Source organism: Cyclopterus lumpus, chromosome 10 (genome assembly GCF_009769545.1).
Source record: "Cyclopterus lumpus isolate fCycLum1 chromosome 10, fCycLum1.pri, whole genome shotgun sequence".
Lineage (NCBI taxonomy): Eukaryota > Metazoa > Chordata > Actinopteri > Perciformes > Cyclopteridae > Cyclopterus > Cyclopterus lumpus.
Genome location: NC_046975.1, coordinates 9,963,884 through 9,981,470, shown reverse-complemented (window position 1 = coordinate 9,981,470; position 17,587 = coordinate 9,963,884). Strand labels below are relative to the sequence as shown.

Below are 17,587 nucleotides of genomic sequence, written 5' to 3'. Positions count from 1 at the left end.
TGGGAGCAGCCATAATGAAAGCAGCCTACAACGCAAAGGAAGAATAAAAAGCAGGCTGCAGTTTGAAGGGTAGTGGACAGAGGTCTGGAATTGCTGCATAACTGAGAATCAATAGAGATTAGGTGGTTGTTTAGAATGGAAAGGGCAATTGCTTTGACTTTGGACTTTAATCACTTGTCTCAGACATTTTAATCACATTTTTTGGACAAAATCTCTAATCTAGATTTACTAATGATCTTTCAATAAATACAGAAAAGCAAATCTCACATGTCTTTCTATCTTCCTTTTGGTTTTCAGTGCATAATGGAAGACCTTAAAGGCTTTATATTTCTGTCCAATAAGCATTATTTTCTCTCCACTGTGAAGAGATAGCCTGTTTTAGAGAGTAATACTTATATCTAAGGCAGTAGAAGGCAAATAGTGACCTGTGGGCCAAATCTGGCACTGCAACAAAAAAAAAAGATTTGTTGAACATAAAGGTTTTTCTTAAAAACATTTAACTGTACTGTTGCAAATTAAGTACAAAGCTCAGCTAAATCTCAATAAATATGACAGTGTAATAGAAATGTACTAAAAATTAATTAAGTAACAATAATAAAGTATGAATAATGTGATCCAATTCAAACAGTATTAATTACACATCTTTCGCATATTGGACATAATAAATTTACAGCTCACAAATACACATAGGTGGTAGCCTAAAAGATAATAACAACACAACAGTGCCTTTATCAAACCACAACTAAAGCAGATTACTGTTTATTGTGTGCATATTAGTGCAAACCTGTAAAGGAACAAACAGCGGACAAAGTGAACTGCTGGCTGATGAATGTCGTGGAGCATTTAGCACCTGTAGTCAGATATTTCCCTCAGGATTTGGTGATGACTAAAACCAATCTAATGGGTGACTATTGGACACACATTCATCAGGTGCCAGGAAACTTAACTCTAATCCAAATGTTACTCCACATCTGCTGGATGTGTCAATGGGCTGGCGGCTGTTTGCTAACAAGTTCAAAATATGTGTGTAAAAGTTGATAGGTTTTGTTTTTACAGCTTGTTTTTGCTGCCACCAACAAATTACTTATTGTGGCCCCCCTCCCAGTGAAAAATTCCAGCAATCGCTGGCTGATGCTTGTACCTAATTGCCAACCCCTGCTCTCAGGAAACCTCTATGAATATATGCATTAGAGTGCCTGTGCATTCATTCTGCATGTGATTTGGACGTGGTGATACGTAAGACTTCTTCCAATAACAATAATAATTAAAGCTGCGAGCAGCATTGATCGGGCCCTCGACAATTCACGCACGTCGAGGGTACTTGCTGGACGCCGGTTCGTGCGGCAGAGTGTCTTTGACTGTCGGACCAAGCGTCCATGAGTTACAGGTTTTTTTTCCTGATTTTTACAAATTAATATTTGTAGAGGGCAAACTCTAAATTAAAGTCAAAGCAAATGACAATACTGTTTTGTTAACTTTCATTCAAGTCCAACTACATCAACATGGCACTGTAGGGAGTTGAACCCCATCCCAGTAAACTGGGAGCTGCTTTTTGGACTGACATTTTTAAGGATTAAAAAAATATCATACAACTACATTTAAGACAGTATATGTGTGTGCTAAGTTTAGGTGCGTTTTGAGCATGTTTAGCCCCCCAAAACCTCTTTGCCTTCATGGCAAAGTGTCAATGTCACGGCAACAGCCTTGCACAAAACAAGATTTTGAAAACCTTTAATCACCAAGGATTTTAGACCACTGACCACATTTGAAGCCTATGAATCAATAGGAGAAGGTTGCTTGTAGACTAGTTTAGACGCGTGCAATGAACAGATGCAATGTCCAGGTTTTAACGTGAAAAGATCATTTATTTCTAATGTTGTACATTTTCCAACACAAACCAAAAGATACGTTCCCTTACAAAACCCATTTGTCTGTTCAAAAAAATGAAGGAAATCAAAACATTCGTTGCGACACTGTCTGTTCTCACACGGTCAAAAATGGTGTTCTCCTGCGAGTCTAGCAACTAATTAAATTAAATATGTCTTTACTGTTCACTATAATGATTCACATATTAATGAGACATGTAGATATTAGTCCATGAAAAATATGTATTAACCACAACAGGGACAGTAAATATTGAACACAGAGCTTATAGTGCAAGGTCACAAAAACACAAATATCTAAAACCATAAAAATGAGAAAAGATATATACATACATACATTTGACACATTGTGAGATCTGATGTGTTGTTGTTGGGTGCAGCATGCTGTTTGGGTCCGTACAGGAGTTGCCAGTTGTCTGGCAGATGATGAGGATGATGCATAAACAGCTGTTAAACAAAAACAAAACAATATCATATATGCTGAATAGAATACAGGATTAATAGCAAATCGGATGAATTGTAAATTATTTTGAATCTTCAGCTAGAAGAGACAAAGAAATAAAAGACACCAGATGTTTACTCACAGCTCTGCACATGTTGAAGGAGAGACACTCAGCATCTCTCTCCAGCTCTTAATCTTCATACATCTATTGTTTTCATACCAGATATTAATAGTAGTCTCTATGGAAAGCAGGACATACAAACAAATATTAAGTAGCCCAAGTATAAGGACTCACTACTCGTTTTAATAAACTGCTAGTAGTTTAATCTATAATATTACTTCATTTATTAATTGAGTATATGTTGTATTATAACCATAATCTGCTAAGTAATATTCAGCGTGCATGTTTATCACGTGACGTGATTAAAAAGAAACATTGGGACAGTCTGTTCATAGTTTGCTGTTCTTTCACTGTGTGTATGTTAGCATTAGCGTTAGCGCATTGTTAGCTTAGCGAGTTCGCTAGCCTTAGCTTCAACAAATAAGACGGTGTTAAACTAGTTACGGTGTCCGTGGCTTGCCGGGGTTTACTCGCTACGCCGGCTGCATTTGCCGTGTCGCGTCACGTGACACCGGACGAGAAGAAAGATTAACATAAACATACATATAAAGGTAACTTAGGTCTTACCGGCAGTGGACATGAGCTTGTGTGAAGCTCCGTGCTGTTCTGAAGCCCGCAGAGACGTCGACTCCACAGGCCCACTCCACACTTATTCTATGGTTTTTAACGGCAGCTAACACGGTGTTTAACTAGTTACGGTATCCGTGGCTTGCCGGGGTTAACTCGCTACGCCGGCTGCATTTGCCGTGTCGCGTCACGTGACACCGGACGAGAATAAAGATTAACATAAACATACATATAAAGGTAACTTACGTCTTACCGGCAGTGGACATGAGCTTGTCTGAAGCTCCGTGCTGTTCTGACGCCTGCAGAGCCGTCGACTCGACACGCCCACTCAATACTTCTTCTATGGTATTCAATTGCAGCTTGCATCCTTGCTGTATCTAACACTGCACTAATATTCATCAAACTTTTAAAGGAAATAAAAAGAAGTCATGCAAGAAATAAGTCCCAGCTGGGACATAAACACAGGTCTCCTGCTTCCAAAGCATAGTTATAACCCGCAGGGCTACAGATACAGTTGTATAAATCACATTTTTTAATAGAGTATGTTTATAACTTTAGAATAAAAAAATGTAAAATGTTCAAAATTATTATATGGATGTCTTCAGGGTCAGTATGTCATGACATATGACAAATATGGAGCAGATTATATAATGTATGGCCAAGTTAAACAAAAATTAAATTTTCATGGCGAAGTCGCGCCCTACACACATAGTTTTATATTTTTAAAATCCTTTGATAACTTTTGACTACTAAGGTCTCAAGATCACACTGCCCGACGTTGGAATGAATCGGGTTTAAGCTCCAGGAGGAGTACACTGTTTTACAACTCGCCAAATCGTGAGGAAAAGTTAAAAAATTGCCACTAGGTGGCGCTATGACTTGAATTCAAAATGATCATATAGATGTCTTCAGGGTGAGTATGTCATGCCATATAAAAAATATGGAGCAGATTAGATTATGTATGGCCGAGTTATAACAACGTAAAGTTTTATGGAAAATGGCGTTGCTTTGAAATAGAACCCTACTCGCATAGTTTTGAAATTTTATAATCCTTTGATAACTTTTCATGGCCAAGGTCTCTAGAACACATAGCCAGATTTTGGAATGAATCGGGTTTAAGCTCTGGGAGGAGTTCGCAGTTTTGCGACGTCCAAAAAATTGAAAAAAACGTGAAAAAAGGCTAAAAATGGCGATATTGAGAAATTCACTGCAGCGCCCCCTAATGTTCAAATGTTACGAAAAAATCAGGGTAGGTTAAGGGATGCAATGTGAACATATGCTAGCAATTTGGTGAGGATGAACAAAGTTATTTGGAAGTTATGGGTCTTTTAATATTAGGCCACGCCCCATGGATGTTAATTGGCCTATATCTTCTGAACGCAACGTCATATCAACAATCTTTTCATAACCTCAGATGACATTGAACCTATAATGAAGCTCCGAACCTTTTGTGAAAATCGGACCAAGGGTTTAGGAGAAAATGGAAAAAACGTGTTTTTTACAAAATTCAAAATGGCGGAAAATCTATTTTGGCGCATTTTATGGACCCCCTGAACATATTTGTAGAGCAGGTCCAAGTGAACATGTGTAAAAAATTTCAAGTCAATCGGCCATTGCTGGAAAAAAGTATTAGCTTTTCCAACACAAGGGGGCGCCACCGAGCTAATTTTTTCGTTTTTTTTCCGAAACCCCAATCAGATAAGTATTTTCACCGATCCTGATATGTGTGGGAATTTTGAAGTATGCAACTTTAGGCCTAGACCCTCTTTTCCCCTTGCAAAGCGCCAGCATAAGAATAATAATAATAAACATAGCGAAAACAATAGGTCCTCGACCGACTACGTCGGTTCTCGGGCCCTAATAAGCACCCACCTCTGGCTTCCCTCTAACCTTGTCTTGCTAAAGCCAAGTCCTGTTCCAGCATGACTATTTTCAGACAGCAGGAAACTCACTGCTTCAGACAGATTTGCAGGAGAAACACCTACACAGATTATGTAACTGTGTTGCCTAGGTAGGAGGTTGGTGGAGAGCGACAATGTTTTAACAGAGCAACATTATGATTGATTTTAGTATAATTTGCTGACATTTTAAGGTTCACTTTATGACATTCAGATCATTAATATAGCAGCAAGCTGCTATGTTATAATACCTTGGAGAAATGTCTACAACTACTACGCTTTTACACTTTTAGATCTGTCAGCACTGTTTGTCGGCGCTGTTAGCGCTGTTAGGCGCTGTTAGCTGTGAGACACCGGCTCAGCCGTCGCCATGTTGAGAGACATTTTGAGGCAATAGATATGCTTTCAATTTCAAATGTAGCACTTTGGAGGAGGAAGATGAAGCTGTTTGTAAGATACCCTCCATAGACTCAGGTTTCTTTTTGCCTTATACAATAGCTATTCAATTGAAATAAAATATGTAAACATCCATCCATCCATCCATTTTCAATACCGCTTATCCTCTTTAATTGTGTGGAAGCTCTTTTAGGATGCAGGGCAATTATATGGTGTAAAGGAGAGCCACATGTATAAAGATGCAGTTATGGCCACGTATAATTGCTCAACAAATTCTCTGTTCATTGATGATAGACTTTTGCAGTCATTACTCCCTAATTGAATTTCAAATGACCACTGTCAACCCGAGTGTGAATGATTACATTTAAAAAGAGATGAGAGTGGATTTTCAATGCAATATATGTATGTGTGTGTTTCTGTGAGTATGCATGTTTGTGCCACAGCAGTCAATAATCAAATATACCTCTTTCCCACATGGGCTTTCTCATTGTATCTTGTTTTGTCTCGCTCTCTCGCTATCAGAATCTGCTTTAAGCATTTCAGCGGTGACTTGAGTTGCAGTGGAATCGGCCTATTTAGGTTTTGGTTGCACTTCGTCCCTCCTCTGATATTGATGAATTGACTTCATAAAGCACTGAGGCAGCACACGGTGTCGTCAGTAATCAATGCCCACATCCATTCTTTTCTCTTCATTTGAGGAGGCGTGTGCAGCTTTCCCACTGCAGAGCAGATGAGCCTGGGAAATTGCCCTCTAAACTAGTGTCCTTTCCATGTTGTCTGACAGATGCAAATTGAACACATTTAACATGATTGCCAACAAAAACATCACATCTAACTCCGACCACCCCATTCGTTGCATTAAAACAGAATGGTCATCACCTCAACTTCAAGGCTTTTTCATCTGAACAGAGGACATTCATCATGCACTTTTTAATTTGTGTTATGTTGCTGTCTCATCTCATCCTCACCCTTTGGCCTGATGCTCGATGACAGATGCCTACAAACAAATTGTTTACGATTACATAAAGCCAGTAAAGCACTTTAGTTAGGTCAAGGTTAATGCTTTTGTTTATTAATAGAAATGCATTAGAGATGGATATACTCTCGTTAAGGGCGGTTTTACCAATTAAGGACAGTGATGAGACTCCAGAAAAGTAGTATCAGTATCCATGTGCAGTTATCTAACTCTCCCAGTAATAGAGCTTTATAATACATGATTTGTAGCCTACTTTTTTTTTTTTTACTGAAGACCTGTTAATTGTTACAATGAACAATTATTGACATTATTGAATAACTTCAATAACATATTGAAAAGTTACCACTACAATCTCCCAGAGGACATATTATCAAAAACTTTTGAGAAGCTGGAAGCAGCAGATTTTTGGTATGTTTAGCCACGCCAGCTAGCTAAAAATGCCAGTGGCGTTACTAAAAAACGCCATTGTCACATCAATTTTTAAATGTTGTCAAGTGCTTTGGTTTATGAAGAACTGCAAAACTAATGCCATTCTAAGACGATAGCAATGGTACATCATACTTGCTAAACATCAACGTGTTAAGCATTGTCCGTGTGAGCATGTTAGCGTGCTGATGCTAGCATTTAGCTCTGAGCACCGCCGCGCCTCACAGAGCTGCTAGTATGGCTGTGGACTCTTGCTGATTCTTTTTCTGTCAGTCAACTAATTAATTAATTATTTCACATTTTAGTATCGCTTAACTGATGACTTTGATCTCGTGAGGTTAATAAAAAAACACACACAAGGGAAGTATTTCTGGCAGGTGCTGGTATGTCAACAGCTGGTCCATATTCCATACACAAACGCTACGATTGACACTAGATCTTTTGATTCAGCCAGTTGATGAAAACCATTCAACCCCCTTGGTCTCTCTCTGGCCTTTACTAAAAGAACGCCTATTTTTGATGTGGGATCCAGTCAGCAGCACACACAATGCCACTCGGCAACTGGCTCATCGCTGCTTGGACCAGGATCTGTTCAAAGTGTGAAATGCCTATGCCAAAATAAATCCAGCGGCATTGAATAATTTAATTGATGCTTATTATAGATAGCGTTCAACTCCCACAGATTTTACAGGCTCGCTAAGCCTGACCCCAGGCGCTGGGAAAAGGCTCATGTGTGTCACTTTGTGATGGGTTGCCTTGTGTCTGTGTAACCCGCTTTCTTGTTCACTTCTCTTAAATCTCATGCACGTTGCCTCTGAGTCACAGTTGAGATACATTCAGGACAGTGTTGTTGAATGACTGTAATAAGTTCTACAAGTTAAATTAAGACTATCAACCAAGGCTCAAACTCAAGAGATTGGTCCAAAACTTTTGCAAGTTTCCATATAGATCATCATTATCCACACTTCACTGACACAAAAGTAAAATATTTCGAAGATATTTTTGCATAACCAAGTCCACAAATGCCATTATTTCTACTATAACCCAATTTGCATGACAGTATGTACTGTGCAGATGATGTGTGGTCCTCATTCACACTCTGTGAATCTGAGCCTCAAGCTGTAAAAATATATTTTGAGAGTGCATCTATCCTGATGAGGAGAAATGGATTTAGTAAAGGTTTGTACTTCATGATCATGTAAAGTCCACCTGCTATATTTTCTGGAAGTATTTAAAGATATCACACTTTCACAAGATGTCTATGAATACTTCATGATGCCAGTATAAATAAAGTGATCATTAAGCACAAAAACCCTGCAAAATCCATTCAATGCATAGGATTTCTGTTTGTATTTTTCTAAACTACTTCTCCTTTTTCTTCCCTGCACAGCGATCCAAAATAGCAGTGTATGAGAAGATGTGGTCATACATGAAATCCGCTGAGCCCTCAGTGTTTGTTAAGACCACACCCGATGGCGTAGCCCGGGTACGAAAGTCAAAGGGAAAGTTCGCCTTTCTCCTCGAGTCCACCATGAACGAGTACATCGAGCAGCGGAAGCCCTGTGACACCATGAAAGTGGGCGGGAACCTCGACTCGAAAGGATACGGTGTGGCGACACCCAAAGGATCAGCATTAAGGTGGGTGGAATAATATAACAATATCCTCCATGTTGTTATAGTATTCCACCTACCCTGATGTCCCCCTGTTGTCATACTCTTCTCTTCCTTTTCTTGTTGTGTTTTTATGGACACAGACGTAACGGTAGTATGCCTTTCAATGCACTTGGATACAAAGGTTAAATGATAATCAATGTTTATGTTTTATACATGGGATAAGAGCTGCTAATATCCAGTAGAAGAATCAAATCCCGATGATAAGGCTAAAGCTAAGAATCATTTCATATTTATGTCTCTCTTACTGTTGCTTTTCTCTCTCCTTCGATCTCTCCCTCTGTCCTGTGTGCTGTCCTACCTGACTGTTGTGTTGTCACTTTTAATTTAACAGTTCAATGGTTTTTCAATTTAGCCTTTAAAAGCTGCGCTGTCACTTGTGACGAATGTTAATTGCATGATGTTTGTTGTTGTTACTTTTCTTCTCAATGACAAGTGTCCCCATCCCGCACACTTCAGTTCTAAACTACGTAACCCTTCATGCCACCTTTTCCAAGATTTAACACTGTCTTTACCTTATATGAGCCTTTTCTTATCTCTCCACATTCCTTAAATTCTTAAACAATTTGTCCTTTCCTAGACCATTCTGAATAACAGATTATGTGCATAAGCCCCTGCTTTGACAGTGGTAGTCTCACTACCATTACCTATCATTATGATGCTTAGTACAATTATTACTTTGCATTAGATTTCTCACGGACCTGTGCATTTTCTTACAAGTTATGTTTTATCGTTTCAAGAAATGCTGTTAACCTGGCAGTTTTAAAACTGAATGAGCAAGGCCTCTTGGACAAATTGAAAAACAAATGGTGGTACGACAAGGGAGAGTGCGGCAGCGGGGGAGGTGACTCCAAGGTCAGCCTCGATGTCACCACAATCGGGTACCATAGTGCAGAGTAATCGGCAAGGCTGTTACAACAACCCAACCAAAACCGAACCAACTGTCCGACCCAAACCAACCTGCTGCTGCCCCACGGCACATTACCCAATTACCTGCTAGTCTGACCAGACGCTTTAACAGCTCAGATCAACTAAGGAGCCTTTGCATAGCTGACAGAAAAAAAATGATATGTGTGCTTATTGAGACGGTAATGTTTATAGAAAGAGAATAAAGACAGGAGTTGTTTTCCAGATTAATGGAAATATAAAAAAGGGAGACTATTAGGTGAATGTGGCTGCCCTGCAGTTGTGAAAGGTTGAGCTTTATTTATTCACCCTTACACATGTGTAGGGTAGATCACCTAGTTGCAGATGTTAGGGCTTTGTCTAGCTAGCTTCGACAGTTTGAGTAAAACCAGTTGATGAAGTCACACGCATGTGATTCAAGAAGAGGTCTTTAAGTTTGTGTGATTCAACTTTTTACATTGAAAAAGGCCAGAAACCTCCAGCCTTTCCTCCTGAAGGTGAAGTTTGCTAAAATACGTGGCTTTGTAGTACTTCACCGCACAGTTGCTTCACATCCATGACACTGGCCCAGAACCTGTGAGCTTTAAATCCTCAAAATGGCTGCTCAGCTGAGGCCGACAGGAAAGCAAGGGGAACAGCTGCGTCTTGAGGGGACTAAGCATTACAGGCAAACGTGAGAATTCTAATTAAACAAAAGACAAATGATTTCTGTTTAGTCATCTGATCAACCACCTGTGGTTTGATTCCACTACATGCAGTTTCTACCCCAACTCATTAACAACACGGCTGTGACCCTTTTGACCATCAGATCTCTCCCTCTTCTTCTATGGTTAAATGATGAATGATTTCTTTTTTTTTCCCATTGTGGAAGCTAATGGTGCAAAGTGTGAAACCCCTCTCTAACATGACCACATAATGTTACTTAGATCATGTGTCATAAAGAATTGTGCTATTTTCTCTAGATCACATATTAGATAGTTTCATTATATTCTTTACACTGGAGGTCAATTTAGTAACAAATGAAGCTATCAGCACAAATGTGATGATATGGATCAGGTAATTGGTGAGATTACAGAAAAGCTGCAAAGGTCCCATGGACTGCAGATTGTGTCATTACACCCTTAATGTCATTTGTCATGAACTGGCCAAGCCCACAATGAAGGCTTAGCTGCAGCCAGCCATCTTTAAAATAGAGGCTGCATGAGGCATAGATCAAATAATGTCTAACTTAAAGCCAGTGGTTGTTTTTTTGTTTTGTTTTGCATGTCACCTTTTTCAATGTTTGCATTGCTAACATTGCTATGTTCTGTAGTCAGTGAGCTCAACAGGCCTCCCTGTGCTACTGATGCTCAGGAGCCATTTGAAAGCATCTGTCTCTTGTGCTGCCATCAAGCTTTGATCATGCACAGGTATGTACTGTCTGTTTCCTGGCTTGTTGTGGCTCCCCAGGACTCAGTGGAAAGGCCCGATTAGGTGGAATAAAGCTGCCTGGAGCGCTGCGCTCCAAACATGGCACGACTTGGGCCCATCCCACTAACAGCTCCATGTTCCAACAGACATCAGGAGATGCACATAATCATGCACAGCTGCACGTGCACCCTCTCTCACACACACACACACACACACAGCTCTTTCTTGCCCTCAGGCACAACACAGTGCAGCCTAGATTGAGTTTCAGACACAGAGCATGTTACAGCGTAATTGCATTGTTAATCAATGTCTCTCCGAGGCAAGACAATGGTCAGGTCTTCCCAGTCCGTTTCTCCAGATTGGCTATGAGGGATATACAGTGGTGTAATCTTCTCTCAGTGCATTATGCATTGCACAAGTCCCCTTGGGGGACATTGTTCCCAGGGAGTAGTCAGGTCACACGGGGAGATTGACGTGAACCACAAATGATTCACTGTTCACATTATCACTGCAAAAAGTGATCTTTATGCAGCTTTTTTTCCTTTTTTTTGTTGCTAAAGTAATTCCGTGCTTTAAAACATTATGATAATTTATGGTTACGTCTTTGACGTCTCATAGATATCAAACGGCACAAAAAAAGCTGTGTCAGACATTAGATTATGCAGCTACAGGCACATATGAGGGGAATTATTCCACTGATACTTTTGAGCTTATTCCTGCAGCTCTGTGCCGTTTGGTTGGGATACACTCATCTGACACTAATCTGGCGTAATTGGGAGATAAAGTTTTCTTAGCGATATGTCGGGATAGAACACGTAGGAATTAATTAAGCTTTCACTTTTGGGCCTAGTTGCTTGGATATGAAATTGGTTGTAATACCTCCAGAATTGATTGTTGTCGTGCTGATGCTATTAGCTATCGCAAGATTACGCTGACTTTGTGGAAATTACTTTCAGTCATTTTTCTGTTTGTTCAGACAAAGCTCCTGTTGCACTGAACTTGTTAAATGCTGTTCAGAAACCCCCTGTTGTCCATTACCCCCCCCCCCCCCCCCCCCCAAACAATGTAACCCAGTGCTTTTTGGTATTCATAGACTTGCAGATTGTACTTTGAGTACCTGCTCGTCGCCCTGTTAGCAGCGTCTGCCGATTACTCTAAGCGATATGGGTAGGTCCTGGCTTTAGACTAGGGGTTACAAAGGTAATAGGTAGAATGCCTGCTCTGTGATGTTGACATAGCCAGGAGCCCTGCTTTATCGCTTTGTAAAGTATGTAGTAGTTTAAAAGTTGAATAACATAAAATAACATAATATAATGTTATTTATGTTATTTCCCACGTGAAGAACTCCTGTAAACCTTGCAGTATTGAAACTCAGTGAACAAGGCATCTTAGACAAGCTGAAAAACAAATGGTGGTACGATAAGGGTGAATGTGGAACCAAGGACTCTGGAAGTAAGGTCAGTCGCTGCAGGTCTTTTGTACTGATTCCAAATTGCATTTTGACGTACTGTTCATATGCAAGACAAGACTTCTCTGACATCTATTTTATACATTGTGCTTATTTGCCACACATAATATTTTTCTTCTTTTTTTAGTGCTTTTTCTGCCACAAACTGTAACACAGTTCATACGTGGCTTCAACACAAGGCACTCCTACCCCAAATTGATTATTTTTTTCTTTTATTGCAATAGATATGAGACATTTTTTTATGTAATATAAAATGTAGAAACTCTCTTTTTGTGAGAACTGTAAAGATAATAATGTGGGGAAATTGCCAAAGTGCCTTTTAGATACACTATGTCAATTGAATCACAACAGTTGTTGATGCTATTTTTGCTCATTTTCACTCTTGACATTCATGACACGTTGACCATTATGCTGCTGTTCCTATTTACCAAACTGTTAATGAAAATTTGATTAATTTGTGTCGTTACTAGTTTGCATCGAGATGTGTCTATTAGACTCTTTGGCCTTCTGTGGTGAACAAGCAAAGCTTCTTATTGTAATGAGTTACTCAAATTCAACTTCCCTAAGCGGCGAGAGCCCAGTAGGGTCCTCTAAATCTTTTGGCTGCTCGGAGTTGAGGTTAGAGGCTCTGCTTTCACAGGACAAGATGTTGGAGAGTGTAATAAACTCACTATTTAACCCTCTGAGATACAGTCAAAGCCTCAGATCATAGGTCAGTGTTGCTTGATAGCTTCATGACATGCTCATAGGGTTAAACTGCAAATAGTAAAACTCTAATGAACAAATTTTTTATGAATATGTTTGGTAGGTAAGCAGCAGCAAAATGGTTTGATCTTTAGTGTTTTTAAAAAAAAAAAACTTAATGGAACTATCATTCATCTATTATGAATTTGACTGTACTGTATGACAATGTTGCCATGAGAGTTATACGTACATGTCGCCAAGATGATGATTAAAAAATAAAAGATAGGGATTTTCAGAGCTGTCGACCTATGCGATACTGACCAGCTTCCTTACATGGTCAAGATCAGAAGCCATTTTACATACATGTAGTGTAGGGAAGGGAAAGCTCTACATTCACCAGCAGATAGAGCATTCAGAGTTGGCTTCTTTCTCCTGAGTGGAGAATGGTTTGACTATGGCAGTCTTTGTGACAACCATAGGAAAATCAGTTCAGTCAGAAATGCCAGCCTTAGCACCTCATTACATCTTCAAATTTTTGGTTGCTTGTAGCTGTTAGTGTCCATAATCTGCCATACAAGTAAGATAGAGTATGATGATGTACTAGTGCAGTTTAAATCAAGGCTCAGTTTGAAGGATGCAGGCTGTGTATTGTTCTGCTGCCCTTGCAAAACTCTTAACTACATTATTCACTTTCCCCCAGGACAAGACAAGTGCTCTCAGCCTAAGCAATGTGGCTGGTGTCTTCTATATTCTGGTTGGAGGGCTGGGGCTGGCCATGATGGTGGCTCTGATAGAGTTCTGTTATAAATCACGGCAAGAAACCAAACGGCTGAAATTGGCCAAGAATGCCCAGAATTTTAAGCCGGCTCCCCCGACCAACACCCAGAACTTTGCCACATACAGAGAAGGCTACAACGTGTACGGAACCGAGAGCGTTAAGATCTAGAGGTACGTCGCCTCCGCGTCCGCGCTGTCCCCGGGCACAGTGGCAGATGAATCATTCAGCTTCCTGTCATACCAGAAATTCATTTGTATGTGTTTCTGTGGAGCTGCTGCTTGTGAAATTGTTTATGGTTGTCATGTTGGGCACAACAGAGCACACATGCCCACTCAAATACAAAACCCTGAGATATTGTTTCTGCCTTGTAACATACAGCCGCAGAGGGTGTGCCTCAGGCTCCATGAAGGTTACAACACACAACAAATACCAGATACACAGTGCAGCTTCTGAAAACTCTTTAGTCATTCTGCATTTTGTGCATTTAACAAGTTAATACGTTTTGTTTCGTAACTGCAATTGCAAATCTTTGTGTGTAATTTCTCCGAAATAAAACAATAAAATAAAATAAAATAATCTCTTACCTCTAACGGTATCTAATGCAGATATTTTGGTTTTTACTTGCACAAGTTTTGATATTTCATCTATCTCAATACAATAGAAGTGAATGGAATTCAATTTGCTCACAGCAAGTTTTTTTGTGTCCGCTTGGTAGCAGCATAAACACAACATTTACAAATCATTACTTTATAAAGTTTATATGCATTGAATAATTAACATTAGCATTGGCATAACCCCGGGGCTGTTTTGGTACCCATCAACTCCTGAGGGGAATATCTGGCTGTTAAGCTGCTAAATGCACAACTATGTTTACCTGCTACATGCTAATTTTGTCATTTCTTAAATTTGAATCCGAAAACATTGAGGAGGGCAGGGAGGGAGAATCAAAACAGTAAATCTGCGAGACAGGAAACCAAAACAGGAGCTAAAAGAGCCTAAAACGCTCCATAGTGCTGAGGGGACCTGTAGAGTTGGGCACTATGACTATTACATAGAATAACCCATTTTAAATAAACATGTGTATTAGTTAGTGCAGTTTTGAAAAGTTCAGCAGTTTCTTTTTTAGAAACAAACCTATTCCTCTGCATAACCCACAGAGCGCACTGTGAACTGCTTTCATAAGGACTATTTCTTCTGTAGAAACGTATTAGGTAGTTCCACTGAAAGCTCACTAGAGGTAAGCGGAAATGAAAACTATATCTCTATGCAGCACTGAATAAAAAAAAGGGGACCCTGATGAGTACAACCATAAATGAATTGTTAGCTTGGTATTTGATTGGATTTATCGCATGTGTGTTCTCTTGCTTCTTGTTAAACACCGAGTGTGATTTGTCTGTTTACAGAAGCACAGCTGTACACCAGAGCAACACCATTCAAAGGCCCCGAAAACATATTGAGATTAGTTACATGAGAGACTTTCGTCTTTGTGTTTTTCTGGGCAGCGCTCTTCTTCTTCTGAAGAAGAAGAAAAAAAACACATACGTCGAATTTGATAACAGTTGTCGGGCGAATCTGATCAAACCATCAATGCAGTTCTGATGAAGCGGATGAGTTGAGTGTTTCAGGGTTAAACTCAGTGAAAAACATTGGATTTAAAATCATGTTTCAAGGGGCTTTAAAATATAGGAAGATTGTAGCCTTATTTTAGTTGCATGACAAGTAGTACTTCAACTTAAATGCATATTTATGTTGAAATCTTTAAGTTGACATTTTCAGTTCACAGTCATACGCAGATGTCTCTTCTTTTTTTTCTTGATAATCAATCTTTGCCTCAACTCTTCTCATGTTTGCTTGTGCTATGTATGTCAACACAGGTTAAGGAAACATTTCCATGGTCCTTTACAACTGTGACTGAACATCTATGGGAAAGGACAGGATCACGAGGATTGAGCTCCAAGACGACTCCTCTCGGGCGGACACGGCACGATAATCTGCAATGACGACACGACTGGACTGGTCACGGGAAGAGCCGCTGCGGTTCCCTTCTCTCAGTGCCTTATGGAACTCCGAGTCCAATCAATGCAACTCATTCACGATGATATTGCTTTTTGCTTGAAACTCATACAAAACGGAAGAATGGTGCAGTGATTAAAATATATATATATATATATATATATATATATATATATATATATATATATATATATACACATAAAATACATTTGACATGTTACAACGAATGAGAGAACTAAAGCCATCATTTGCAACCCTAAGCACACTTTGAAGTGCCAGAAAGACGACAAATCTTATACGACAAGTGTCTAATTGGTTTCTTGTAATCAATATGATCAGATTACTCTTCATCCTTCTGCTGCCAGATTTTTACTGATTATATGTGTTCAAATAATTTTATTAGATCTATTCAGTGCACTGTAAGACACTGGTTAGTAGACTATAGCTTTTATACTGCTGTGAGTCACTTATAGTGACCTTGTACTTGTTTTAAAAGACAGATTGATCTTATTCGAGCGAGATGCCATTGAGCCCAAAACAGTTACAAGTGTGTTGTTTGTACTCTAAACTCTGGTGCTGCTGCCACTGTCTTCTGAACGTGTAATGAGACTTGTGAAGATGAGAAAATGATCTGGTTTGGCTTTTACGCACTACAGAACCAGGTCATAGTTCGCACTTCCAATACTGCCAAGAGTGGGATTTGTATGACCAAGAGTGTGTAAAGCAAAGTATTCATGCTGAGTAAAAAAAAAAAAAAAATCAGTTTGTCATCTCCAGTTTGTAAAATATCAAAGGAGCACTGACTCGCTAAGGTTCGTCTCTTTTCAAACAATCTTTCCCTGAAGTCTAGAGTCATTCAAGTCTCCTGTATATGAAAGTAAAACCAAACAAAAAGGGTCATTTAATTGTAGATTAACTGCAATCCAATTAAAGGATAACAGTAATGGCTTTTAAACTGTAGTATTTTGGATTACCGTACCATTTCCTTTAACAATTGCACATTTTACAATGAGCTGTGGTCTGCTTTTAATTTGATTTCCTTTAATGAGCATTGCAGTGTTTGGTGACTTCACTTAGTAAATGAAAATGAAAAATATACGAATACAACGGAAAATAGATTTATACAAGGTTATACCAGGGAGATCCCTGAAGCTTAGCACATTTCCATATTGCTGTAATCATTTTTCTTTCTTTCAAAAAGACTGTGATTCCATAGGATTTAGGAAGATATTTATCTAATCACCTGAAACTATGGCCAGATAGTTTTATAAATATATATATATTAAAAAAAGAAACTGATAATGTGAAGTAAACAAAAGAACGAGCTGAGAAAGATGTGTACATTTAGATAAATGAGAATTATTTATATTACATGATGACCGATTGGTTTTCCCCTTTTGGTTCTTTCTTTTTTCTAAGAAATTGCATGTGAATTCAGTGATGCTTGACGAGCTCTGCTACTCACAAACCGACCTTAGGGTAACATCCAGCCCTGGTTATTCTTTTGTAAATCAGTTTCACCTCTTTTCTTTTTTGTATGCGCCTCACCTTCTGCAACAAAAAAAACAATAAAACTGCTGGGCGTAGTAGTGGGTACAAAAGAGCAAGAGATGCATGCTTAATTTGCTGAACCTCATTAGTGAGGCGCTGTACAGAGAATTTTAATACATTTTGTAAATAAAATGTACAGAAAAGATTCGGTGTCTTTGTTGATATCATTTCACAACACATATCTTCGCTGAATAAAAATGCTAATGATTTCGAGGCCTGCTGCGGGGCTCAGGTTAAACACACAGCATACTTTAATTTCAGTGTGGCGGAGTGTCGGTAGCCCCCTGCAGACAAAGATACAAAGTAATAGGTCCAATATTGAGCCGTTAGTCTGTGGAAGTGTGTGTGCATGTTTTGGATCAATAGTAAGCACCATCTGCTTCACTCTTGCTCCCCT

The 17,587-nt window shown here is 39.3% G+C and overlaps 1 protein-coding gene and 1 long non-coding RNA gene across 2 annotated transcripts in view; one reads left to right on the top strand and one right to left on the bottom strand.

Annotated features, from left to right (window-relative positions):
* Window positions 1–15,523, top strand: part of gria3b (glutamate receptor, ionotropic, AMPA 3b) — a 76,557-nt gene extending 61,034 nt beyond the window's left edge. The window contains exons 13-16 of the mRNA XM_034543837.1: window positions 8,100–8,347; window positions 9,121–9,235; window positions 13,549–13,796; window positions 15,501–15,523. Coding sequence (XP_034399728.1) covers window positions 8,100–8,347; window positions 9,121–9,235; window positions 13,549–13,794 — 609 coding nt within the window. The 3' untranslated portion in view covers window positions 13,795–13,796; window positions 15,501–15,523. The remainder of the gene's footprint in view (window positions 1–8,099; window positions 8,348–9,120; window positions 9,236–13,548; window positions 13,797–15,500) is intronic.
* On the bottom strand, window positions 1,917–3,304 carry LOC117737712. The gene is made up of 3 exons (XR_004610059.1): window positions 3,014–3,304; window positions 2,468–2,564; window positions 1,917–2,330 (listed from the first exon to the last, which is right to left on the bottom strand). It is a non-coding gene; the product is annotated as an uncharacterized LOC117737712 (long non-coding RNA).
* Window positions 15,524–17,587: the final 2,064 nt, after the last annotated feature.